Genomic DNA, 26,994 nt, shown 5'->3' with positions numbered 1-26,994 from the left:
GATGGATGGGTGAATAGATGGCTAATAGGTGGGTGGAGGGATGGATGGATGGTGGGTAAAGGGATAGATGTGTGGATAGACGGGCAGGCGGATGGGTGGACGGGTGGATAGATGGATCAGTAATGACTGGATGGGTGTCTGGATAGATAAATGGTGGGTAGGTGGGGAGGTGGATGGATGGATGGATGGATGGATGAATGAGTAGATGGATGGAGGGATGAGTGAAAGGATGGATGGAGGGATGAGTAGACACATGGATAGATGAAGGGGTGAATGGGTGCATAGAAGGAATGATAATTCCTCCTTCCAGGTGAATGGATGGAGAAGTGGATGGATGGATAGGTGGGTGGGTGGATGAATGAATGGATGAGTGCTTGGTTGGGTAAATGGATGGGTGGATAAAACGGGTGCAGAATGGTGGGATAGCTGGCTGGCTGGATGATGGTTGGATGGGTGGAAGGATGAGTGTATGAAAGAATGGGTGGATAGATGGATGTAGAGAGGAGGGATGGTTGGATGAATGGATGATGGGTGAATGAGGGGATGAAGGGAAGGAATGAATGAGTGAATTTATGGTTGAGAGAATAGTTGGATAGGTGGATGGTTGGATGGATGAGTGAAAAGATGGATGGAGGGATGAGTAGACAGATGGATAGATGAAGGAGTGAATGGGTGCATAGAAGGATGAAGAAGGGATGGAGAGGTGGATGGATGGATAGGTGGATGAGTGAATGGACAAGTGAATGGGTGGATGGAAGGATAAGGGGTGGATGAATAAATGGATGATGGGCAAGTGGATGATGAGTGAATAGATGGATGGAAGGACAGATGTACAGATGGATGAGTGAATAGGTGGATGGATGAATGAATGGGTGAGTGGATGAGTGGTTGGTTGGGTAAATGGGTGGGTGGATGAATGGGTGCAGTATGGTGGGATGGCTGGCTGGCTGGATGATGGTTGGATGAGTGGATGAAAGAGTGGGTGGATAGATGGAGGTAGAAAGGAGGGATGGTTGGATGAATGGATGCATGGCTGATGGGTGAATGAGGGGATGAAGAGAAGGAATGAATGAGTGATTTATGGATGAGAGAATAGTTGGATAGGTGGATGGATGGATGGATAGGCGAATGGGTGAATGAACAGATGGGTGAATGAATGAGCGTATGATGAGTGGATGGATAGAAGATGGGTGACTATAGATTCATTTTGGGTAGATGGATGGATGGATGGATGAGTGAATGAGTAGATTGATAAATGTATGAATGGAGGGATGTTTGGATGGATGGATGATGTGTGAATTGATTGGTGGGTAGGTAGATGGCTGGATGTAAAAATCGATTGATAATGGGTGGATGGATGAATGAATAGGTGGACAGATGGAAGTTGATTAAATGGATGGATAGATTATGGATGGATGAATGGGTGGATGTATGGGTAGATGAGTGAATAGATGGATGATGGGTGGATGAGTGTATGGATGGATGTGTGAATGAATGGATAGGTAGATGGATGATGGATGGATGAGTTTGTGGATAGACATAGGAATGGCATTAGTGTATGGGTAAATAAATGTAATGTTATAGATAAATAACTGGACAGATAAATGCAGATGGGTATACATAATTGGTAGATTTTTATGAGTGGGCAAATTTAATTCAAATGACCATTATGTTTGCTACTGTGGGAAAGGATCCCTAGAAGAAATGGAATAGCCCTCATGGTCAAGAAAAGAGTCTGAAATGCAGTGCTTGGGTGCAGTTTCAAAAAGGACAGAACGACCTTGGTTCATTTCCAAGGCAAACCATTCAATATCCCAGTATGCCCCAACCACATCTATGCCTCAGCCACTGATGGATAGGAATGCTGAAGAAGCTGAAGCTGACCAGTTCTGTGAAGACCTACATGACCTTCTAGCACTAACACCAAAAAAAAGACATCCTTTTCATTATAGGGGATTGGAAGGCAAAAGTAAGAAGTCAAGATACATGGAGTAACAGGCAAGTTTGACTTTCAAATACAAAATGAAGCAGGCAAAAGGCCAATAGAATTTTGTCAAAAGAATACACTGGTCATAGCAAACACCCTTTTCCAACAACACAAGAGACAATTCTACACATGGATATCACCAAATGGTTGATAACAAAATCAGATTGGTTAAATTCTTTGCAGCCAAAAATGGAGAAGTTCTCTACAGTCAGCAAAAACAAGACCTCAAGCTAACTGTGGCTCATATCATTAGCTCTTTCCTGTAAAATTCAGGCTTAAAGAAAGTAAGCTATGCAGGTATGACCAATAGGTCATTCAGGTATGACCTAAGTCAAATCCCTTGTGATTATACAGTGGAAGTGACAAATAGATTCAAGGGGTTAGATCTGATGGACAGAGTGCCTGAAGAACTATGGACAGAGGTTCATGACATTGTACAGGAGACGGTGACCAAAACCATCCCAAAGAAAAAGAAATGCAAGAAGGCAAAATGGTTGTTTGAGGAGGCCTTGCAAATAGCTGAGAAAAGCAGAGAAGCTAAAGGCAAAGGAGAAAAGCAAAGATATACCCATCTGAATGCAGAGTTCCAAAGAATAGCAAGGAGAGATAAGAAAGCTTTCTTAAGTGAACAATGCGAAGAAATAGAGGAAAACAACAGAATGAGAAAGACTAGAGATCTCCTCAAGAATATTAGAGATACCAAGGGAACTTTGCATGCAAAGATGGGCACAATACAGGACAGAACGGTATGGCCCTAACAGAAGCAGAAGAGATTAAGGAGAGGTGGCAAGAATACACAGAAAAACTGTACAAAAAAGTTCTTAATGACTCAGATAATCACGATGGTGTGATCACTCACCTAGAGTCAGACATCCTGGAGTGTGAAGTCAAGTGGGCCTTAGGAAACATCACTACGAACGAAGCTAGTGGAGGTGATGGAATTCTAGTTGAGCTGTTTCGAATCCTAAAAGATGATGTTGTTAAAGTGCTGCACTTAATATGGCATCAAATTTGAAAAGCTCAGCAGTGGCCACAGGACTGGAAAGGTCAGTTTTCATTCCAATCCCAAAGAAAGGTAATGCCAAAGATTGCTCAAGCTACTGAACAATTTAGCTCATTTCCCATGATAGTAAGGTTATGCTCAAAATCCTTCAAGCTAAGCTTGAGCATTATGTGTACTGAGAACTTCTAGATGTAACAGCCGCGTTTAGAAATGGCAGAGGAACCAGAGGTCAAGTTGCTATCTGTTGGATCATAGAGAAAGCAAGGAATTCCAGAAAAACATCTACCTCTGCTTCATTGACTACAAGAAAGCCTTTAACTGTGTGGATCACAACAAACTGGAAAATTCTTAAAGAGATGGGAACACCAGACCACCTTATCCGTCTCCTGAGAAACCTGTGTGCAGGTCAAGAAACATCAGTTAGAACCTCACACGGAACAACTGATTGGTTCAAAATTGGGAAAGAAGTGTGTTAAGGCTGTATATTATCACCCTACTTACTTAAGTTATTCAGTTCAGTTCAGTCGCTCAGTTGTGTCCGACTCTTTGCTACCCCATGGACTGCAGCACGCCAGGCTTCCCTGTCCATCACCAACTCCCAGAATTTACTCAAACTCATGTCCATTGAGTCAGTGATGCCATCCAACCATCTCATCCTCTGTCGTCCCCTTCTCCTCCTGCCTTCAATCTTTCCCAGCATCAGGATCTTTTTCAACGAGTCAGTTTTTTTTGCATCAGGTGGCTAAAGTATTGGAGTTTCAGCTTCAGCATCAGTCCTTCCAATGAACACCCAGGACTGATTTCCTTTAGGATGGACTGGTTGGCTCTCCTTGCAGTCCAAGGGACTCTCTAGAGTTTTCTCCAGCATCACAATTCGAAAGCATCAGTTCTTCTGCACTCAGCTTTCTTTATAGTCCAACTCTCACATCCATACATGATAGGCAGAGTATATCATGCAAAATGCTGGGGTTGATGAATCACAAGCTAGAATCAAGATTGCTGGAAGAAATATCAACAACCTCAGATATGTAGATGATATCACTCTAATGGCAGAAAGCGAAGAGGAAGTAAAGAACCTCTTGATGAGGGTGAAAGAGGAGAGTGAAAAAGCTGGCTTAAAATTCAGTATTTAAAAAACTAACATCATGGCATCTGATCCCATAAACTCGTGGCAAATAGGAGAGGAAAAGTAGAAGCAGTGGCAGATTTTCTTTTCTTGGGCTCCAAAGTCACTGTGGATGGTGACTGCAGCCTTGAAATTAAGAGATGCTTGCTTCTGGAAGGAAAGCTGTGACAAAGCTAGACAGCGTATCAGGAACCAAAGACGTGACTTTGCCAACAAAAGTCTATGTAGTCAAAGCTATGATTTTTTTCAGTAGTCATGTGGATGTGAGAGTTGGACATTAAAAAAGTCTGAGTACCAAAGAATTGATGGTTTTGAATTGTGGTGTTGGAGAAAACTCTTGAGAATCCCTTGGACAGCAAGGAGATCCAACCAGTCCATCCTAAAGGAAATCAGTCCTGAATATTCATTGGAAGGACTGATGCTGAAGCTGAAACTCCAGTACTTTGGCCACCTGATGCAAAGTACTGACTCATTTGGAAAAGACCCTGATGCTGGGAAAGACCGAAGCCATAGGGGAAGGGCGCAACAGAGGGTGAGATGGTTGGATGGCGTCACCGACTCAATGGATGTGAACTTGAGCAAACTCCGGGAGTTGGTGGAGGACAGGGAAGCCTGGTGTGCTGCAGTTCTTGGAGTTGCAAAGAGTTAGACACAACTGAGTGACTGAACAACAACAATGTAAAGATAAATGTAGAGATGAATAAATAGATGGTTGGTTGGATGAGCTGTTCCCTGAGCTCAGACAGTAAAGAATCTGCCTGTAAATGCCAGAGACTGGGGTTTGACCCTTGGGCCAGGAAGATCCCCTGGAGAAGGGCATGGCAACCCACTCCAGTATTCTTGCCTGGAGAATCCCAGGGACAGAGGGACCTGGGGGGCTACAGTCCATGGGGTCACAAAGAGTCGGACAAGACTGAGTGGACATGACTTAGTGAATGAGAGATGGATGAATGAATAGATGAATGAAAATAATAGTAACTACCATTGATTGAAATTTACTATGTTCCAATAACTGTTTTAGGTATTAACTCATTTGGATGGTCTTATGGGCAAAATAATGGATAAATATGTATGTGTGTGGGTGCATACTCAGTCGCTCGTTGTGTCCAGTTCTTCGCATCCCCGATGGACTGGAGCCCACCAGGCTCCTCTGCCCATGGAGTTTTCCAGGAGAGAATGCTGGAGTCGGTTGCCAATTCCTACTCCAGGGGATCTTCCAGACCCGGGGATTGAAGCCACATCTCCTGCATCTCCTGCATTGGCAGGTGGATTCTTTACCACTGCGGCACCAGAGAAGCCCAAATATATACCCGACAGGAGAAACATGTATATTTCCATGTACAGGTGGATGTGTGACGTGCTAGGCAGGAAGATGGGTGGACATGTGGATAGATGAATAGGCAGATACATAAATGGATGTGTGAATGGGAAAGATAGTGAAATATTGATATTTAGATGAATGTAAGTACAATAGGATTAGAGAGATAGAAGGATGTATAAAAGAATCAACAAATAGTTCACCAGCTGGGTAACTGGGCAAATGGATATACAAATTGGTGAATACATGGATAAAAGTAATTAACACATGTTCAGTAGTTATTTTGTTCAGAATGGATGGATGCCTAGGTAAATGTTTCTTTTAAGTGTTTTACATGCTTTACATGTATTAAGGCCTTTAAATAAATGCGCGGATGGACTTGTGGGGGATGGATGGATAGGTGGTGGGTGGAGAATGGATGGATAGATGATGGATGGATTGAGTATGGATGGATTGATACTGAACGGAAGATGGAGGGACAGATGAATAGATAGATGGATGGATGACAGATGGTGGAGGACGGATGGATGGAAAGATGATGGACAGAGGATGCATGGACAGGGGGATAGATGGATGGATGGAGAGAAAGTGGTGAAGCTGACGTCAAATGCTCTGTCCTGTTTTTCCTGTTGGGAGGTGCCCTGGTTGTGAAACTGTGAACCCTCACCTCGGCATTTAGAGTTCTACTCTTGCTATTAATACCTTCCACCCATCAGTCTGATAAGTAATTGTGCAATTCTATTTCAATTTCAGGGACAGGAGACTCCCACCACCCCAAGGCAGCCATTTCCCCTGTGGAAATATTTTTCCTTCTTTTGAACCGAAATATGCTCTGGCACATTTCATTCCTGGCCGTCTGTGCCTGGGATTACAGAACTAAGAGCAAGGGGCAAGGAGGATATGGCCAGTTGAGATGGGAACAAAACGTAAGCTTCCTTTCCCGGGGTAATCTGGCTCAGCCTGCAGCCCGTACCTGCCATCGCCCCAATCCCTCCTCCTCATCCCGCCCGCATCCGGGGGTCTCTGCATCTCTGGCTGGGGGCTGGGATGCGCAGTGGGCACAGCGGCCTTTTCAGCACACCCCGCGAGGCCTCTGGCCCCTCCTGGCTACTGCAGGGGAGGCGGTGGGTCACGGGCTGCAGCCTGAGGCGTGGGGGCCAGTCTGAGCCGCAAGGTCTCCAGCAGGCAGCAGCACCCCGGGTCACCGAGGACCTGAGGGCCACGTGGAGTCTCTCCGAAGGCTGCTGCCTCCCCCACCACACGGGGATTCACCCCACGCCCACCCACTCTCTGGTCTGATCCCAGCCTCGCTCTCTGCCCCCTTGCACGTCCGCAGTGCTCCCAGCCCCGACAGGCCGGCGCAGCCAGAGGTCAGACGAGTTAGGCAGGCGGAGGCCGCGGAGTGGCGCTGGGGTGGCCGGCGGGTGGTCGGCGGGCTTGGTTCTGGTTCTGCCAGGCCCTGACCCTCTGACCGTGGGTACCAGTCTGAGCCCTGGTCTTCCCACCTGGGGCGCGGGTCTGCGGTGGCATCCGCCTCGGGGCGGTCGAGGGCCTGGGTCAGCCCAGCGAGCTGCTGGAGACGACGCACCGGCCCGGAGCTGGCCCTCGGCGACCCCCCGAGGGCGAGCCGGGGGCCCGGACACTTGCCGGTGTGCTCCGCGGTGACTCACCCGGGCGCCTCAGCCCAACCGGAGGAACAGTGGGCTGGGCTGCTGCTCCTGGGGCCTCGGCCAGAGCCTGGGGGGCAAGGGGGGCCGCCGGCCAGGCCACCGCGCTGACCCTGTGCCACTGGCCACTGGTGGGGAGCACGGCTGTCCCGCCCCGACGGGCGAGCCTGCAGCGGCCTCAGGAGCCTCGGTGCCCTGAGCCGCCTGGGGCCGTTGGGCAGAGGCCGGGGTGGGCAGCAGCCTCCCCACCGGGGAGCAGACGGCATTCCCGGGGTGCCCCGGCCTGCCCCTCGAGGTGATAACAGGAGCAGGGGACTGGGAAGAAACAACAGGAGCACGGAGACCGGGGGAGGGGGGAGGGGGGGGGGAGGAGGGAGGAGGGGAGGAGGGAGACAGAGACCGAGACCGAGACACCGGAGGGAAAGAGGAGGCTGTGGGCCGGGGGGGCCGGCGGGCATCAGGAGGAGCGGCCAGGCCTGGGGCGGCCGGGCGGGGGGCGAGGGCCGGGAGCACAAGGCCAGGGCCAGGCCCGGAGAGGCGGGCGAGGGCGGGCACCGGGTACCAGTGGGCGGCGGGCCCGGGGTGCAGGGGGAGGGGGCGCTGCGAGGCGGGGGCGGCTGGCAAGGGGGCGAGGGCGGGAAGGGCACCGGCGGGCGGGGCGGCGGCCACCCGCCCGGCACAGGCCTCCCAGGTCTCGCTCAGGCCCCAGGCTGCCGGGCAGCGAGGGTTTCCCTCTGACATTTTTACTAGTCTCAGAAGGAGCGGGGGGGTGGGGGTGGACGAGGCCGAGGCGGGCGGAGAAGGGGGCTGCGGGGGACCAACGCGAAGCAGCTGCTGGGCGTCCTGGCGCAGGAGCGGGGCCCGGAGCCCCGGAGCCCGCGAGGCCCCGGAGACAGGGCCATTCGGGGTGCCCGGGGCAGCCAGTGGGCAGCCCAGCCAGGAGACCCCCGGGGTCCAGAGGGGCCAGGACAGACAGGCGGACAGAGGGTCACAGACCCTCAGACAGAGAGAGGAGACGGAGAAGGGGTGTCCGAGCCGGAGACCAGCCGGCCAGGCACAGGTAGAGGCAGAGCAAGAAGGGGGTGGGGGTAGAGAGAGGAGGGGAGAGGGTCCCCGGGCAGGAGGAGCCGGGCCAGCGGGCAGCAGCCTCTGAAGAAGCAGCCACAGACTCCGGCCCCAGGGCAGGGGTCAGGCCAGGTTGCCGGGCAGCCGGGCGCCCACCAGCATCATGAGCAGCTCTGCACTCCTGAGGAGGAGTTCTAGCAGACAGGGCCTGGAGAGCCTCCTGAGGTAGGTCCCTCCGCCCAGGCCGGGCCGTGGAGGGCAGGGCAGGGTGCCCGTGGGTACCACCCACAGAGGACGGGCACCGCGTGCCTCCCTGGGGCCCGGCCTGGCGGCCCTGCGGCTCTGACCCACGTGTGTGGGCACCCGCCTGCCCGCCGTCTCCGCCACCGTTGCGTCCGTCTCGGTTGCCAGCTGCGTGCCCATGCCCCAGTGGCAAGCACGGCCCCCGCGCGGCGTCCCCCACCTGCTCTGGTCCTGGGGGCCATCGGGTCACCCCTGACCTTGCAGTGGGTGAAGCCAGACCTGGCCCCGCGTTCAGCGCCCTGGCCGGCCCTTGGTGCGCCTGTCCTGGGGGGCAGGCGTCGGGGCGTCTGCCTCGCAGAGTCCTGGAGAGAGGGCAGAAGCGAAGGGCCGTGGGTGGGCCTGGGCCCCCGCAGTCCTAGGGGCCGCGTCTCACGTGCCTCTGAGCCACCTGCAGTGCTCTTCTCCTCCACCCTTCCAGGCACCAAGGCCCGGGGTGGGGTGGGGGGTGGGAATGCGGCTTCCTCCACCCAGCCCGCCTCCACCTCTCCCAAGCTGGGAGGACCTCCTGCTTCCACAGGGCTGCTGGCCTGCTCCCTGCCTCCTCTGACAGCCTGGGGGGACGGGTGGCCCTCAGCACCCCAGGTCCACCACGGCCCTGACTTGGGACGGAGCAGGGGTGCGGTGTGCAGGTCGGCTCTGCAGCGTCTGAGCGGAGCCGGGAGTCCCGGCCTGTCCCGCTCCAGCTCACAGGGTCTCTGCAGACATAGTTATGGCACTCTCCCCGTGCCGCCAGGCCAGGGTCGGGCCCATGCAGTGTTTGTGGGGGCCCACTTTGCCCGCTGAGCAGGCAGACCCCCGAGGGTCCGGCCCTGGCTTCACACCTGCCCACTGTTGGCTCTGCTGGGCTTCCCGGCGCCAGTCACCCTCAGGCATGTCTCGGGGGGGACTCCCGGACAGCTGGGAGGAGTCATCATGGTTCCCCGTGCCCAGCTTGTGGCCCTGGCGTGAATGGGTGCCTGCCGGGCCTGGAGGCCCAGCGGTGCCCGGTAACAAATGGGGAAACTGGGGCCAGAAGGGGCGTGGGGCATGGCTGGGGGAGCCCCGGGCCTGCCTGTGTGCACCTGTCACCCAGGTATTGCTTTGCTTCGTCCCCAAACCCATTGCCAGGTAGCGGCCCTGGGCGAGCCGGGGCACGCGAGGTGCTGCTGGAGCTTGGGCGGGGCAGCGGGGCTGAGGGCAAGGCAGGCCTGGCCGTGAGCCCCACAGACCCGGACAGGCAAAGGTGGGCCTGTGGGTGACCGGCCAGGGCAGGGATGGAGGGCAGCCTGCCTCCGAACCCCCTGGGAATGCCTGCTGTCAGGAGCGGGGGGCAGGGAGGTCCCTCGTAAACTGTGGCGGGGAGAGTCTGTCCACGTGGCCGACAGGCACAGGCCCGCACACCCTCTAGGCCCCGGCCCAGTGCGTGTGGGCCCCGACACCTGCACACACGTGTGGATGCCACTCCCCACTCCCAATCTAAGAGGCCTCTGGCTGGCAGGCCCTCGCCCTTGGTGGGCGACAGAGCCAGACTCACAGAGGCTGTGCCTAGCCGCAGGTGCCCTTGGGATCGGGGCGCCGCCCGCCTCACCAGGCGGGTCACCCTGGCCCTTCACCTGGGATGCCTGGGTGAGGGGCCGGGGGCGCAGATTGCCCCATTCATCACTGTGACGGGTGCTGGGAGGGTTTGCTGGGCCAGCAGCGGCCAGGGTGCCTGTCAGCTGGATCCACCCGGATCCTTAGTGAGGCCGGGTTCATCTTGGGCTGCGGCCGCGAGGCTGTCCAGAGAGCCAGCAGGAGGCCTCAGGCTGGCGGGCCGGGACCCCGGCCCTGCTGTGCCCCATGCCAAGCTCTGCCCCTTCCCAGGTGGCAGGGAGTTACCCCCACCCCCTCCAGCGGCCCCTGGGGATCTTAGTGCCCACCTCAGGCCCATCTCAGGCCTGGCCCGTGCAGAGGACTGTCGGGGACAGCCACGGTCCCTGGCCCCGTGCCCTTCCAGAGGACTCTGGGCTCAGGGCATCCTGCAGGCCACGCAGCCGTCCAGGGCCTGGCCTTGCAAGGCGGGGCCGAGCTGATCCAGGGCAGGGGAGCCTCGGTCTGCCCGGGGAGGCCCATGGGGTGGGCGGCCTGCCGCGCTCAGCACATGTCCGTCTCGGACGTGCCAGTCATCCCCGTGCCCGGCTCTCTCGCCTGAGGAAGCCTGGCCCAGGAGGCCTTGAGGGCCGGCCAGAGGGCAAGGAGCGTGGCCACTGCCTGCCGAGCTGGCCTGAGGGCACTGGGAGAAGCCAGGCCCACAAACCACAGCGTCCGGGGGCGGGGCTGCCTCGAGCCCACCCAGGACCCTGCGTCTGGGGGTGGGCGGCCCCCGCCCTGGCAGGGCCGGGTGCCCAGGGGCTGGTGCTGTTGTGGGTGTGGGTGCCCTGCCACTCAGAGCGAGTCCTGCCCCGGGAGCCTGGGCGAGCCAGCAGGAGGGGGTACGGGGAGCGAGCGGCCCAGCCCCATGGGCAGGCGAGCAGGGCCGGAGCCCAGAGCGCCGAGGCTGAGGCCAGGCTCCAGCCCTGACCTGCACACCCACTGGGGTTAGAGCAGCCGGCCAGCGCGCCGGGCACCTGGGGCTGGCACCCCATCCCCACGGGAGCCTCGGGAGAGCGCACCGTGGCTCCTGGGCACCAGACGTGCCCAGAGGGGCCGCGGCCCCCGGGGGCACCGCCTCGGGCTTGCAGCAGCTTGGTGCAGGGTGGTGGCGGGGGGCTGACCCCCTGCAGGTGAGGGTTCAGGACGAGAACCCTGGCGGCCTGTGGACTGGCGGGGCAGTGGGGCCCTGACCACGCGCAGCCACTGAGGGGGACGAGACCCTGGCCCTCCCCGGAAGGCGAAGGCACGGGGCCGTGAGGGCTGGCTGCTGCCCATGACCCACAGGGCAGTTCTCAGCCCGTGGAGGTGAAGCTGCAGCCAGGCGCCGCGTGCCCTGCGGTCCCAGGGCTCCCGTCCTGCTGGGTGACGGGAGCAGGCAGGAGCAGAGAGACAGGCCGGGCAGGGTGGGGGCAGTGGGACCTCCGTGAAGACAGAAGGAGTGAGCGGGAACAGGAGGGGTGGGGGGACAGGGCCGTGAGCAAGAGGACGGGGAGGCTGCAAAGGAGATAGGATGCTCGAGGGGTCCCGGGACCCCCGGGCCAGGCAGTGTGTGTGCCGAGTGCAGGAGGTGGGGGCAACCCTGGCCGCCCGGGAAGAGGGGCGGGGGCAGGCAGGTGAGAGCAGGACGTGAGTAGGGGGGACGGATAAGAAAGCCCACCCTGGGAAGGGTGCGGCGGCCAGGGGGCCTCCTGGCCTGGGGTGAGGCTGCCTGGGTGCTGGGTGGGGCCTGTGGAGTTGGGACCCCAGCTGTGTCTCCCCAGGATGCGGGACCCCCAATGAGTCTGCGCCTCAGTGTCCTTGCCCGTGGAGCGGTCACTTTGCCCCCTGACGGGGCTGTCCCGGCAGAGCCCCCAGCTCTCGGTGGAGCCCTTGGTGGGCAGAGGACCAGGGTGGGTCCCGCAGGCTGGCAGAGGCTGGCCCCAGGCTCCCGTCTACGTGGATGGAGAGGCTGAGGCTCAGGGAGGTGGGGTCTTGCCCCCGCCCAGGGGCACGGGCCGTGGGGTCAGCAGGGTCAGAGGACACGCAGTGGGGATGGCAAGGCCAAGTGTGCATTAGGGCCGGTTCGGTGGCAAAGCCCCCTCACACCCTGAATGATCCACCCCGAGAGGGTCGGGGACGAGGTGCCCTTTGGAGGAGGGGCTGGGGGCCGGGCAGGGGCTGTGGCGGCAGAGACAGTGCGGAGGCATCGCCAGAGGGTCCCACTGCTCCAGGAGCTTGGGGCCCCAGGGCCCTGCGGGGGGGCCGAGCCAGGAGCAGACAGACAGGCGGCCCGTGCCAGGCTGTGCCTGCCCCCAAGGTGGGCAGCTGAGTTTAAATGACAGGCAGACCCCTGGACTCTGCCGAGCACGTGAGCCCCTTTAGCATCGCCTGCGGGCAGAGTCGCGTCTGGGGGCGTTGGGGAGTGGGAGCTGGACCCGTGGTCCCGAGCAGGAGGAGACGGGAGGGGGTGGCAGAGGCTCCAGCCGGTGCCAGCCACCGGTCGCGTGTCCCGGAGCGTGCCAGAGCCTGGCCTCGTGAGCGCTCCGAGGTCTGTGCCAGGCAGTCCCAGCTGGCTTGGGAGCGTCCGGCTCTCCTGGAGGGCTGTCCAGCGCCAGGAGGAGACCGGCCCGGGCCCGGGGCCGCAGCTGGAGCCGCCGCTCGGTGGGGGTGCCGGGCGGGCGGGCGGCCCCCCAGTCCCGTCCCCCGAGGCAGTGTGTAGGCGTGGGGGTGGGCAGGGCGACTCGCTGGTGTGAAGGGTGGGGCGGGGGCGCCCGGGGAGGTCTCCTGGGCTGCCTCGGCCCCGGGCCAGGCCCCTGCAGCGCTGTGGTCAGTGACTCGGAGGAGAAAGGAGGGACCCAGGCGCGCGGGGCACAGGGCAGAGGAAGGAGCGGCCTCAGCCCTGCCGGGCCACCCCAGCCCAGACGGGCAGGCTGGTGAGAGCAGACAGGGGCAGAAGCGTGGGAGCACCGCGGCACGGAGGCTGGGCACGGACCACATCACGAGAGGTAGGGCGTGTGGCCAGGGGAGGTGACGGGCTGGGCACCGAGGGCAAGCCTGGGGTCCGGAGGCACAGGGCCCGGGTGCCCACTTCCCAGTCTTGGCAGGGTCTTCCAGGGTCACGTGTGGCCAAGCTGTCGGGGTGGGTGAACCCCCATGGGGAAGGTCACAGATGCCCCTCACCGGGAGCCTGGGGGCCCCGATTCCTATCAGGACAGGACACCCTCACCATTCGGGTGTTCGGGTGGCTGGTGGGGGTCTGCCCGGCCCGCCTGGACAGCTCTGGGGACGGCGGTGTGGTGGGCAGGCCTGACCTGCGGTGCCCCCCACCCGCCAGCGTCAGAGCCTGGACCCCCGGGAGCTCTGTGGGTCCTGGGTCTGGGGTAAGAGCACGGCAGGGGCCCGGGGCAGCAGGTCAGCGGGCAGCGGCTATGGAGGTGGGCTGGGGTCTTGTCCAGAGTCCGGGGCCAGGCACTGCCGGCTCGCAGGGGGTGGGCAGTGGCTGGGCAGCCACCTCCCCAGGAACGGCAAACAGCTCCAGATGGGGGGCTGGAGTGGGAGCAGGGAGCCCCGGCCGCAGGCACAGAGACCCCTCCCACAGCGCTCTCTCCTGGAGGGGCAGGGACCGGGAGCAGCCCCCAGGAGGTGCCAGGGCTGTGTGTCCCCCGGGAGGGGTGGGCCTCCCCCTGGGCTCCAGGGAGTATGGGCAGGGAGAGGCGGGGCCTTCGGGGGGTGCCTAGCTCCAAGGGCTGCGCCCGCCCACCTGCAGGCCCCTTGGCCGTGACCCCCGGCCTGTCTCCCGGGCGGCCACTGTCCATTTGTTGCCCCACCCCCTCCCAGGGCCTCCCACCACGGCCTCTTGTCCCTCCAGGCTGGGTGCAGACACGGGGGTCTCTCATCCGAGAGGATGCCCCCCTAAATGAAGCTCAGAACAGGGGTCCTCTTCTGAGGCCCTGGAGCCACGCCGTGGAGCCAACATGAGCTTTCCTGTGTCCTCTAAGGGCAGGGAGGGCATCTCACCCATCACTGGGTCCCTAGGACCTGACAAAATAGAGTGCTGGTGAAAGAAGTGGGGAGGGAGGCCCTGGCAGGCTGGGGGGGGGGGTGGGCTGCACTGGCTGAGGGAGGTGATGGAGCAGGTGGCAGATGCTGGGGTGTCATCTGGGGTTCCCAGCCCGGGCGCAAGGCCAGGGCAGTGCTGGGCGGCTGTGGTCCCCTCACCCACCTTCCCAGGGAGACCACAAGCCCTGCAGCCTCACCCCTGCCCCGTCTTCAGCTGTAAGTGGGCACTGAGTCTGCTGAGACCGGGGCAGTGGGGCCAGCAGAGATGGCCCAGATGCCAGTGGGGTGACGGCCTAGAGGAGGCGTGGGGTGGGGGCTTGGCCTGAGGGGCCCCTGGGGGCTGGAAGGCTAAGGCAGGGGTGGCTCCTCCTTGGTCTGCCCGAGGGGTTGGCTGGAAAGTCATGCAGAAGGGGGTCCGAGCCTTCGGGGGCTCCGGGTGAGCAGGCAGCCAGGGGTCCCCCAAGCGAGAGGCCCCCACGTGCTGCCCCACTGCTGGAGGATGGGCGGGTGACAGGCAGGGAGGCTCCACCTGGACCCTGAGAGGCAGCGGAGACCAAGGACGGGGGGAGAGGGCCAGTGCCGGGAGGGGAGGGGGCCAGTGCTGGGGGGGGGTCTCTGGACCAGGGGTGCTGAGGGGGACGGGGCCAGTGCTGGGGGTGAGGGGGCCAGTGCTGGGGGTGCTCTGGGCTGGGGGGGAGAGGGCCAGTGCCGGGCGGGGAGGGGGCCAGTGCTGGGGGGGGGTCTCTGGACCAGGGGTGCTGAGGGGGACGGGGCCAGTGCTGGGGGTGAGGGGGCCAGTGCTGGGGGGTCTCTGGACCGGGGGTGCTGAGGGGGACGGGGCCAGTGCTGGGGGGATCTCTGGGCTAGGGGGGAGGGGGCCCGTCCACAGGCTGCTCTGGCCTCGTCCCCAGGTCGGAGGGCCCTCCGCTCCCTTGAGGCCGGAGCAGCCGTGGTCCTGGGGAGGGCAGGTCGCTTTCTCTCTGTCCCTGGGCCGCCCGAGGGTGCTGCGGAGCCCCAGCAGGGCTGGCCTCTCTCCTGCGAGCTTCGGGCTCCCAGAGGTTGCAGCTGTGCCCCCTCGCCCCCACGCCCAGAGGTGCAGGCTGGGTGCCCTGGAGACGTAGCAGCCCCTCCTGAGCCCCCAGTCTGCACCTCTGGGGTGCCGTCCTTTCTGTGGTTGTGGGAAAGCTAGTTTGCAAGCTGATGCCCCCTCTTCCAGGGAGGCTTCCCAGATGTGACCTGCCCACGGGGCCAAGAGGACATGGTGCAGGGGGGAATGTGGGGTGTGTAGCCCAGACCTCTGAGGGCGCTGCGGCCTCCTTCTTGGGGACACGGGTCTGCTGCAGTGCCGGCTGTGGGGAGTGGGAGCTGGGCCCTCCTGGCCAGGGCCGTCCTCAGTTCTCACCTTGCCAAGTGGGGTCAGCACCCCTTTTCACAGCTGGGGAGCCGGAGGTTGGCCTGGGGTCTCGCTTTGGGGAGGAGGGCCGGAGAGGCAGAGCTACAGCTCCTCTCCAGGCAGCCTGGGCCCTCCTCACCCCAGGGCGGGCAACAGCCCCCCTTCCGCATCCCTGTGGCCCCCTCAGTCACGCCAGGGGTGGCCGCAGGCCCCCCACCTCAGGCCCCTGCCAGCGCCCTGCCGTCTCCTGCTTGAAACCCTCGGTCTCCCAGGGCCCACAGCTCAGCCTCTGCACTCGATCTTGCCAGGACCACTCTGGCCCCCCACCCCTGAGTCCTGCTCTGGGTCTTGCCTCCCGGTGTTGGGGGTACATCCATGGGGAGAGTCAGGAAGAGCTGGCACCCCGCACTCCAGCAGAGGGGGCACCCCGAGGCCCCCAGTGGTGGCTGGCGCTGCTGGCTGGGACTCAGCTGTGGGCAGCAGGCCCTAGCGGTGCACGTGGGGTGGGCGGGGCCGGAGGGCAGCAGGAGGGGCTCTGCCTGCGGTCGCCGGGAGCTGGGTACCCCCAGCTTGTCGCTGTCCTGGTTCCCGTGGCCGCCATAGGGGTTACTCATCCCAGGGTGGGCCAGGGCACCCTGTCTGCCTCCCTCCCCACTGCCCTATCTCTCCGAGATCCCAGGCGACCCCTGGGGGTCAGTGACCCCCATGCTGACCCCTCCCGGGCTCCCGCGTCCCCCCTCCGGGGAGCTCCGGGAGCCTGTCCCTTCTCCCTGCAGTCCGCCCGCCAGCTCCCCGCCACGTCCGCCCCTTCCCCGCAGCCCAGCTGGACCTCCTTCCCAAATGCTGGCCCGACACCACCTGTGCTGCCGTGGGCTCACCTGACGCGTGCCCCCAGGGACAAGGGCACTGCCCCCCAGACACCCCATTCCCACCCCAGGCCCGGCCACTCAGCTCTCCCGCCCACCCCATCTCTGCTCTTCCCGCAGCCTCCGAGGTCCGACTCACAGACCCCTGCTCATCCTCCAGACCCAAGTTCAAGGTCACCTGCTGAGTGTCCCTGAACAGGGGGCGGGGCTGGCCCTGTGGGGTGTCTCCCTGGTCTAAGGCGCCCAGGCGGGCACAGACACACCCAGGAAGGTGCTGCTGGGGGTGGGGGGTGGGGGCGGGCCAGGAGGGGCTGGACCCGCGCCAGGACAGTCAGGAGGGTGGGGGCCCTGTTACCCGCCGCTCCGTGCCAGCCCCCCACCAGGGCGGCCGCCCACACCCTGCGCCACCCCCGTGCTCCTGGCTCAGCCCTCCCACTGCTGCGGCACGGGTGAGTGACGGCCGGCACCCTGGCCCCCGCGGACCCTCCGTGAGCTGCCCTGGTGGGGCCTGCCCTGCACCCAGGGAGTGGTGGGGCGCGGGTGCTGCCCAGCCTTCCGCCCCCTCCGGAGCCCCCCGGCTGGGCCTCGCCCCTCCTCTAAGACCAGCTGGCTGGGGGCGCGTGCAGTCTCCCAGCCTGGCAGCTGGGCCGAGTGGCCTCTGGGTCCTTCCACACTGTCCCTGCACGCGTGGGCTCTGTGGTCACTCGAGGCACCGGCTGCTCTGTGGCGTCCACCGGGACTAACGAAAGCCTGGGGAAGGGAGGTCCTTTCAGGGGACCGGACGCCTTGCTGGTCACGGGCACACGGGCTGACCGTCCCAGGTCCCCAGGACTCCCGCCCGTGGTGTCCGGGGGACAGTGGTCAGGAGGGTGTCCTGCAGGTCTCTAGAGGGAAGGGCCCTCCACGTCGGCCTGGCCCAGCCTGGCCATTCTCCCTCAGGCCCCAGGCCCCCAGCTAAGGCCCTGGTCCTTCCTGGGACACTGAGCCGGGCTTTAGGCTCTGGGAGACGGGCAGAAGGTGTTGGGGTGGGGGGAACAGGAGCTGCCTGCAGGGGGCAGAGCTGAGACAGGACCGAGGCTTGACGCGTCCTCTGGAGCCGCCAGGCAGGCCGGGAGGAGGGCGGTCAGGATGGCGGGGAGACCAGAGCAGGCCTGGCACCGCTGGCGCCTTGGTGGAGACTGGGGGGCTGTGGAGGAAGGGGAGGAGGGGCCCCCGAGGTGGTGGACATGGCCAGCGGGGGCAGCCGCTGGACTTGGGGACCCCTGCTGAGAACGGGGACCCGCAGCTGGCTCACGGGGGCCTGCACACGCTCATGAGCCTGGAGGGGCGAGGCTGTTCAGTGGAGCGTGACCGGGCTGGGGAGCGGAGCCCCGCTCCGCGGCCCCTGGGGCTGAGCCCTGGGCGCGCCCGGAGCCAGAGCAGACGCAGGAAGGAGATAATTGCGTTTGTGCAGGAACACCAAATCCCTCGCAGCTGCACGCAGGCCGCGCCAGGGCCGCGGCGGCCGCGCCAGCATCCTGACAGCTCCGCTTGGCGTGCCAAGGGGTCTGGGCCGCCGGCCGGGGGCGCCTTCCCAGGCCAGAGGCCCCCACCCCACCCCAGGAGAGCCGCCCCCCTCTCAGTTCCCAGAACGCGGCCCAGCTGCGGAACAGCAAGGGGGTGAGGTCATGGGAGGGGCCCCAGCCCGTGACTCACATCCTGGGGCAGAGGGAGGGGGGCCAGAGGAAAGGGGCCCGCGCCCCGGGTCAGGGCCTGGGGCAGCGCGGCTTCTCCCCAACAGGGGCTGTGGGGAGCGCCCCGAGCCCCTACCCCACGTCCCCCACTCTGTCCCCTGCCCGAGGGCTGGGGAGTCACGTGCAGACCGCCGGGAGCAGGCCTGACCTTCAGAGGGGCCTCTTCTCAGGAGCGCAGTTCTCAGAAAACATGCCTTGGCCTCGGGCCAGTGCCGTTGTCAAGACGATGGCGGGAAACAGTAAACATGCGCTGGGGCGCCCTGGCTGGGCCGGGGGGCCGGGGGGCCGGGGGGCCGGGGGGCCGGGCCGGGCCTGCCACCTGGCCCTCACCTGGTTCCCAGGCCTGGGTCTGCCACATGCGGACCCCCAGTGTGGGGCGCTGGGACCCCCGTGTGACTGTGGGCCTGTGCCCGTGTGTGCATGTGTGGTGTGTGTGTGGCAGGGAGGCCCATCGTGCTGGCGGGCCTGGGACCAGGGTTGGGCGCAGGCGGCATGGGACCTGGTGGCCGGGACACACGGCCTGACTGGGTGAGCAGTCCGCGTGGTCTCTGTGCTTAGCTGTGCTGGCAAAGGGTCCCCGAGGCTCGGGGAGGGGGCTGGAGTTACAGCCTGAGAGGGGCCCCACCTGGGCGCACTCACCCCCCACCGGGGCCCACGCACACACACTCAGCCCCACACGAACACACCGTGGGCGTGTGTGCACACAGCAGAGAGGGGGCCCGTGGCTGGTCTCGCCCCTCCGAGAAGCTCCCCGCCCCGGGTGCCTCCAGGAGACGGCTGTGGACACCTCTCCACCCCACGGCAGGGGGACTGGTTCCACTGCCCGGCCCTGCTCGCCTCCCACCGTTGGCCTGGGGGGCTGTGGGTGCTCACGGGAGGGAGGACCCCCAGACCCCGGGTCCCCCCATCCTCAGGATCACCCAGGCTCTTCCCCCCTAGACAGGATACGGCCCCCAGCCCCCGCCGAGGGCCTGGAGCGGGAGGCTGGCTCCATCGGCCGTGTGATGTGGCCAGGTGTGGGGGATTAGGGGCTCCCTGGAGCTCAGGGGGGAGTCAGAGGCACTTCTGAGGCGCGGGGGTGGGCGGGCGGGGGGCGCCGAGGTCTGAGCGGGAGGCTGGGTTTGCACGGCTGGGGTCCCCTGCGGCTGCCGCGGGGGGGAGTGGGCCTGGAGCTGGGGCTGTGGAGGGGCCTGGCTTTTGTCTAGGAAGCTCCGGGGAGACCTAGGAGAGATTAGATCATGTGTTGGCAGGCCTGCCGAGACCACAGAGCCGGCCCACCCTGGCCAGGGGACGGGGCTCTGAAGGAGCGGGCTGTGGGGTCAGGCGGGGGACACAACAGGAAGGCGCTGAGACCCCGGCTCGGGAGACCCGGGACCCTCTTCTCGGGCTTCGGGGGAGCCGGGGCAGGCAGGCTGGCCAGGGTCTGCGGTGCACGCTAGGTGCTAGCAACTCGAGAGCTGCTGGGCCAGGGCCGGGGTGGCCAGGCCCCGGGACCCGGGCTCAGGCCTCCTTGTGTAGTCTGGGTGAGGGACCTTGGGAACGCTGGGGGTCAGCAGGCCCGCGGGAGGAAGCTCCCCGGGGCCCGGCTCCATGTGGGCCTCAGTTTCTCGTGGACAGCATGGTCTGGAGTGAGCCTGCATGGGGTTCTGGGGTGGAGGGTGGCTCTGGGGGGTCTGAGGGCTCAGGCCCTGGCTGAAGGCAGCCCCTCCCGGGTCCTTTAATAGGGCCTCCGTCTCCCAATGCCTTTTACTCTCGTTGGGGTGGGGGGCAGGCAGGACTGATCGCCCCCTGCCCAAGACGGTCTCCTGAGGGGCTGGGCTGCCTCTGGCCTGACCCCTGCCCAGGCTACCAGTGCCTGACAGTCACGTGACTCAGGGAGAAGGAGGGACAGCAGCTCTCCGCACCTCAGCCGGAGGTGAGGTGCCCGCCAGGCCTTGCCTGGAGCCAGAGCTGCGCTGGCCAGTGTCCGGCTGCGATGAGGGCCAGGGAGCCAGGCTGCTGGCAGGGGCGGAGGGTCTGGCCCCATCCCTGGGGCTCCCCAGGCCCATCTGACTGTGAGCCCCTCGTCACCAGGAGGCACGTGGACATTCAGAGGCCAGCTCCACTGGCCGAAGGCACCTTCCTGACCCTCTCTCCTGGTCTCTGCTTTAGAAACGGGGAAACTGAGGCCTCGAGGGTCTCCAGCTGGCCTGCTGGGGTGGGAGGCGGGGGCGTGGGCCCCGAAGTGACCCCTTCTCATGCCCCCAGGCTCGCCACTCAGTGGAGTGTGGAGGATGAGGAGGAGGCCGCCCGCGAGCGGCGCCGGCGGGACAGGGAGCGGCAGCTTCGGGCTCAAGACGAAGATGAAGGAAGCCCGTCCCCGGAGCAGCCGGAGCAGGAGAAGCTGTGAGCCCCCCTTGCCGGCTCACCCGTCCCGCACCACACCGCTGGGCAGAGGGGGCCCCGAGCTGGAGACCCCAGAGCAGAGGGGATGAGGAGGCAGGGGCAGGGCCTTCCCGGAACCCGGGCACGGTGGGGACGTCCTCGGGGTGAGGGTCACTGCAGCGCTGGGGGCCAGGGAGCCCTGCTGGACCCCCTCCAGCCCCTCCTGGAGGGGCCCCCTCCTCTCCAGCCTCCCGGGGCCCTGACTCAGCCCCGTCCCCCTGCACAGTCCCCCCGCTTGGACCGATTCTGAGCGCAGCTGTGGGGCCCTGGGCCCCAAGCCCCCGGCCCCACTCCTCAGAGCCAGTGACTCACGGAGGCCACGTCCAACTTGGCGGCCGAGGCCGGCTCGTCCCCTCCCGGGGCCCGGGAGGCCGCTGTGGCTGGGCTGGGCTGTTTTTCCAATAATGCCCCCCCTCCTCCCGGCCCTGTTTTGTTCCATTTTCTCTGAGTCAGCAGCTCTGGGTGGGGTGGGGTGCTGTAGCGGTCAAGGCCTTTCGAGCCAGGTCCCCATCCTAGCAGAGACCACCGCGGCCGGGGCCCGGCCTGAAGCGGGGCGCAGGGTGCGGGGCTCACCCCACTGCCCAGGGAAGGAGCCTGGTGCTGGCCCCTGGCGGCTCAGCTGAGGGAGCAGAGGGGGGCTCCTCACCCACACTTGGGGACCCCAGACTGAGGGGGGAGGCCTGGCCCAGCACTTGGGGAGCCCCAGACTGAGGAAGGAGGCCCGGCTCAGCATTTGGGGAGCCCCAGACTGAGGGGGGAGGCCCGGCCCAGCATTTGGGGAGCCCCAGACGGAGGGAGGAGGCCCAGCTCAGCACTTGGGGAGCCCCAGATGGAGGGGGAGGCCCAGCTCAGCACTTGGGGAGCCCCAGACTGAGGGGGAGGCCCGGCCCAGCACTTGGGGAGCCCCAGACTGAGGGGGAAGGCTCAGCCCAGCACTTGGGGAGCCCCAGACTAATGGGGGAGGCTCAGCCCAGCACTTGGGGAGCCCCAGATGGAGGGGGGAGGCCCAGCCCAGCACTTGGGGAGCCCCAGACTGAGGGGGGGCTCAGCCCAGCACTTGGGGAGCTCCAGACTGAGGGGGGAGGCCCAGCCCAGCACTTGGGGACCCCAGACTGAGGGGGGAGGCCTGGCTCAGCACTTGGGGAGTGCCAGACTAATGGGGGAGGCCCGGCCCAGCACTTGGGGAGTGCCAGACTAATGGGGGAGGCCCAGCCCAGCACTTGGGGAGCCCCAGATGGAGGGGGGAGGCCCAGCCCAGCACACACTTGGGGAGCCCCAGACTGAGGGGGGGCTCAGCCCAGCACTTGGGGAGCTCCAGACTGAGGGGGGAGGCCCAGCCCAGCACTTGGGGACCCCAGACTGAGGGGGGAGGCCCGGCCCAGCACTTGGGGAGTGCCAGACTAATGGGGGAGGCCCGGCCCAGCACTTGGGGAGTGCCAGACTAATGGGGGAGGCCCGGCCCAGCACTTGGGGAGCCCCAGACTGAGGGGGGCTCAGCCCAGCACTTGGGGAGCCCCAGACTAATGGGGGAGGCTCCGCCCAGCACTTGGGGAGCTCCAGACTGAGGGGGGAGGCCCGGCCCAGCACTTGGGGGGCCCCAGACTGAGGGGGGAGGCCCGGCCCAGCACTTGGGGGGCCCCAGACTGAGGGGGGAGGCCCGGCCCAGCACTTGGGGGGCCCCAGACTGAGGGGGGAGGCCCGGCTCAGCACTTGGGGGACCCCAGACTGAGGGGGGAGGCCCGGCCCAGCACTTGGGGAGCCCCAGACTGAGGGGGGGCTCAGCCCAGCACTTGGGGAGCCCCAGACTGAGGGGGGAGGCCCGGCCCAGCACTTGGGGAGCCCCAGACTGATGGGGGAGACCCGGCCCAGCAGTGGAGTGCTGCGTCTGTGCAGACCAGGGTCTCCTATGCTTGGCGCCCAGGGTCTGAGAGCCCCCGGCCCCACCTCCAGCCTGGCCCTGAGACCCTGCCTGCTCTTCCAGCCTCAGCCCGCAGCCCACAGGGGCCCCTGAACTGGACGAGGATGAGGGCTTTGGCGACTGGTCCCAGCAGCGGCAGCAGCACTGGGGTGCTGGGGAGACCACGGATGCGGGGGACCCCCCTGGGGACGAGAGGCCGGCAGGGACGCAGGAGGACGACAGGCAAGTGGAGGTCACAGCCTGGGGGTGGCGGGCTCCCTCCAGCCCCCTAACCCGCGTCCGGGCCGCGCCCTTTGCGCCCCTCCCCAGAGCCCCCCAAAACGCCCCTGCGGCCGTGGGGGCAGGAGGAGGAAGAGAACGAGACGGGGGCGGCGGGCGGGGCTCGCTCCAGGCTCCCAGGGCCCCGGCCCGTCCAGACCAGCTGCGGCCCGCTCAGCACGTGTGCAGCCCGCTGACGTCAGGGAGGCCCCGCGCCCCCGGGCCCCTTCCTCCCTGGGGGCGGCGCGCGCTGTTCCCACGGAGGGGAGCAGGTATTTCCAGATGTGCGGCCTCGAGGCGGCCTGCGGGACAAGCTTTCCAGATGCGCAGACACTGAGCTGGGGCTGCTGGGGGGAGGGGGCCTCGCCCCCACCCGCCTTGGGGGGCTCTCAGCCGAGCTCCAGGCCCTCGGCCGTGGTCAGGGCCCAGATGGGCTCGGGAGCTCTGTGCCTGGGGCCCTGGCCCCCTCCCCAGGCCATCTCCGGTCCCCCCACCCCGAGGTCCCTAATCAGCCCAAGCTCTCACTAAGACCCCTCCTGTCACTCCGTCAACTCTGGTCTGCCGGCAAGCAGCCCCCACACCAGAGCCGGCCGGGCCCTGGTCCTGCTGTGGCCAGGACCCCCTCCAGGCCTCAGTTCCCCGCGGTCTCTGGGGGCCAGGTGCACCCTGATCGCTGAGCTGGGGCGGGGGGCAGCAGGGAGGCCCCTCTCCTCTGGTCGGAGTGGCCGCTGCTCCCTTTGTCCCCGGCGGCCCGGCCGCCAGCAGGGGGCACTGTGGCTCTTCCGCGGACCCTCCTGGGCGCCGGGCCTCCCTGCCCCCCGCACCTGCCTGGCCGCCCGCAGCCGGGGCTGAATGGGCCTCTGTGAGGCTGCCGCTGGCTCCGACCCCGGCGCACCTTGGGTGGTGGGTCTGGGTCTTGGCTGGCACGAACACCAAGGGGCCTGAAATCATGGAAAATGCGAGAATTTCCCATCTTCTTCTCCAGGTTCAGTCCCGCTCAAATGCAGGCCTGCACGGGCTGCCAGCGGCCGGCCTCCCCCATTCCTCAGCCAGCCGTGTCCGGCCTGCTTCTCTGGGCTGTGGTCCCGGCTGTGACCCCAGTTCTTGCCTTGTCTCCCACTGCACCAGCTCCCAAAACCCCCCCCTCAGCCCCTTCCTCAGGCCTACTGGACGCCCAGGCCTGTCGCCCCCACACAGATCAGGCAGGAGCAGGGGCCCTGCCTAGGCCAACCAGGCGGACGCTGACAAGCAGGACATGGGCCCGGCCTGGGGCCTGGGAGTAGCCTCAGTGAGCCAGTGGCCCTCTGTCCACAGGGCAGTGGGCACTCGTCACCATGGGGCAGACGCTGAGGTCCTTGGCCTCACTTCCCCAAAGATGCTGGGGTCTTGGGATTCCTTGGCACTCAGCTGGTCTGAGGGCCCCAACTTACAGACGGGGAAACCAAGGCTCAGACCGGGGGAGGCCCTCAAAGCAAACCATCAGATGACCTTTGACTGATCGGATTGCCTCCCCCACAACCACAGGTCCCACCAGCGCACCTCTGGGAGCCAGGGTGCCGACGAGCTGAGCCCAGCTGAGGTCTGTCTGGAGGAGCTGCATCTGAGCCCTGACTTGGAGCCCCGGGAGGGGCTGGCCCCAGAGGTCCCAGAGCCCAGCGGGCCCGAGGAGCCCGTGCAGGGCAGCCCAGGGCTGGCGGAGACCGAGGAGGCAGAGGCACAGGTGTGGGGGCTCCCCACAGGTCTGGGTGGCACTCCAGCCCTGGGCTGGCTCTTCCTCTGCTGCCTGCAGGCCCTGTGGGCCTCATGGGACCTGCAGACAGTAGCCCCTGCAGCCCCAGAGGGTGGTGAGGCTGGTGACCGTGGGATGGAACAGCATGTTCCCAGACTCACCAGCTGCGACAGACAATTCAGAACCAGAGCACGTCAGGCGGGAGAGGACCCGAGGAGGCCCGGCGGGGGCAGCGTCTGCTGGGGCCCTGGGTGGGGGCGGGCAGGAGGGGGGGCGAGGGGACAGTGGTCCAACCCTAACCCCAGACATTCTGCTCCCAGCACCAGGGCTGCCGACAGCCCAGGACACCCAGCCCCCTGGTCTTGGAGGAGACCGCAGTGGGCTCGCCTCCCCTGAGCCCCAGCACCAAAGTAGGTTCCGCCCCACGCCTGTCCTCTCTCCTGCACGGGCTGCTGCCTCTGTGCCATGTGGCGCTCGGCAGGGCCTGGGATGGGCATGAGCTGGGCCGTGGGACGGGGCGGGTGGGGCATGGGGAGCGGCTGTGGGGCGGGGGCTCTGGGCCTCGCTCCGGTGTTCGAGGCTCCATCTCTGCCTGCCCTCCACAGCTCAGCGACAGAACCGAGTCCCTGAACCGCTCCATTAAGAAGAGGTATGTCTGGCTGCTTCCCAGGCAGGACCCAGGGTTCTCCAGGGGAAGCAGGACCCAGGGTTCTCCAGGGGAAGCAGGGCGCAGGGTTCTCCAGGGGAAGCAGGGCCCAGGGTTCTCCAGGGGAAGCAGGGCCCAGGTTCTCCAGGGGAAGCAGGGCCCAGGGTTCTCCAGGGGAAGCAGGGCCCAGGGTTCTCCAGGGGAAGGCAGGAACCCAGGGTTCTCCAGGGAAAGCGGGACCCAGGGTTCTCCAGGGGAAGGCGGGACCCAAGGTTCTCCAGGGGAAGGCAGGACCCAGGTTCTCCAGGGGAAGCAGGACCCAGGGTTCTCCAAGGGGAGGCAGGACCCAGGGTTCTCCAGGAGAGGCAGGACCCAGGGTTCTCCAGGGGAGGCAGGACCAAGGGTTGTCCAGGGGAAGGCTGAAGAGGGGGCCCAGGAGGTAGAGATCTGGGGCCCGAGAGAGCTGTGGCGGGTGCTCAGGGTGAGGCACAGAAGCTGAGGGCAGGGCCCTGGGCCAAGACCCTTCTCTCCCCAGTAATAGTGTGAAGAGGTCCCAGCCAGCCCTGCCCATCTCCAAGATTGATGAGAGGCTGGAGCAGTACACCCAGGCTGTTGAGGTGGGTACAGGTGCCGTCACTTTCTGCTGGGTGCTTTCTCCCTTCGTGTGCCCTTTCCTCATCCAACCAGTGTCCCTCCACTGATGCACAGCCCTCAGCCAACTAACACCCTTTCATTCAACTAACCTTCTATTCGACCAACACTACTCCACCCTTCCACATTCTTCCGTCTAGCCCTTTATCCATCTGACCAAGGTTCCTCCATCGATCCTACCCCCATCCCCGCATCCAACTAGCACACTGTTCATTCACCTCTCTTCCATCCGATCTACACCACTCCTTGCAGTCAACACCCCTTTATCCAACCAATGACCCTCCAGCCAACCAATACCACTCTGTCCAGCCAACATCCTTCCATCCAACCAACACTTCTCTATTCAAGCGATGGCTTTCCATCCAAGCAACACTTCGTTTAACCAGTGCTCCTCTATCCAGCCAACACCTCTCCATCCAACCAATGTCCCTCCTCTAATTCCACATCCCTCTATCCAACTAACACCCTTTTATCCAACTAACCCTTCCATACAATCTGCACCCCTCCATCCAGCCAATACCCTTCTAACCAGTATCCCTCCATTCAGCCAGTGTCTTTCCACACAGTGTTTCTTTGTTCAATGTATGTTCCTCTATGCAACCAACGCCATTCACCCCGACCCACACCTCCATACAACCAGCTACCTTTCACCCAACTAACTCCCGTCCACCCAACCGTCACTCCATCCAAGGCCCTTCCATTCAAGCCCTGCTCCTCCAACCCCGTGCCCGAGCAGAGCGAGGATGGCCCTGTTTCCTCTGCAGACCGCGGGCCGGACCCCCAAGCTCACCCGCCAGCCCTCCATCGAGCTGCCCAGCATGGCTGTGGCGAGCACTAAGAGCCGCTGGGAGACGGGAGAGGTGCAGGCTCAGTCGGCCGCCAAGTCCGCCCCCTGCAAGGTAGGCGTCCCTCCTGGGGCGGGGCCGGGCCCCCTAGGCACAGCAAGCACGGGCCGGCCGGGCTGAAGTGTGGTCGCCGGGCTGGTCCCTGGGGAGGGCTGGGGGGCGGCTTCCGGGCCTCATCCGTGGACGCTCCCCACAAGGAGGCACGCGGGCCGGCCCTGGGGCCCTGGACTTGCGGGGCCGGCGGCAGCCGTGCCCGGGGCTCCCAGCTCCGCCGGCGGGGGCCTCCTGTGACGCGGCTTCCCTCTGCCCTCAGGATATTGTGGCCGGAGACATGAGCAGGCGGGATCTCTGGGAGCAGAAGGGAGGCCCCAAGGCCTCGTCCACGGTCAAGGTGCGTCTGAACGCGGCTGACG

The 26,994-nt window shown here is 64.0% G+C and overlaps 1 protein-coding gene across 2 annotated transcripts in view; it reads left to right on the top strand.

Annotated features, from left to right (window-relative positions):
- Positions 1-26,994, top strand: part of LSP1 (lymphocyte specific protein 1) — a 38,552-nt gene that overhangs the window by 7,048 nt on the left and 4,510 nt on the right. Inside the window, exons 1-9 of one of the 2 annotated variants that reach the window (XM_070457879.1) lie at positions 7,923-8,391; positions 20,358-20,495; positions 22,516-22,674; positions 24,235-24,430; positions 24,760-24,849; positions 25,045-25,088; positions 25,621-25,702; positions 26,501-26,635; positions 26,895-26,972. In XM_070457879.1, coding sequence (XP_070313980.1) covers positions 8,330-8,391; positions 20,358-20,495; positions 22,516-22,674; positions 24,235-24,430; positions 24,760-24,849; positions 25,045-25,088; positions 25,621-25,702; positions 26,501-26,635; positions 26,895-26,972 — 984 coding nt within the window. In that variant the 5' untranslated portion in view covers positions 7,923-8,329. Of the gene's footprint in view, positions 1-7,922; positions 8,392-20,357; positions 20,496-22,515; positions 22,675-24,234; positions 24,431-24,759; positions 24,850-25,044; positions 25,089-25,620; positions 25,703-26,500; positions 26,636-26,894; positions 26,973-26,994 lie in introns of those variants that run through there. The other variant, XM_070457878.1, reaches the window with a different exon arrangement.

The sequence above is a fragment of the Odocoileus virginianus genome, chromosome 28, assembly GCF_023699985.2.
Source record: "Odocoileus virginianus isolate 20LAN1187 ecotype Illinois chromosome 28, Ovbor_1.2, whole genome shotgun sequence".
Classification (NCBI taxonomy): domain Eukaryota; kingdom Metazoa; phylum Chordata; class Mammalia; order Artiodactyla; family Cervidae; genus Odocoileus; species Odocoileus virginianus.
This window is presented reverse-complemented; position numbering and strand designations above follow the sequence as displayed.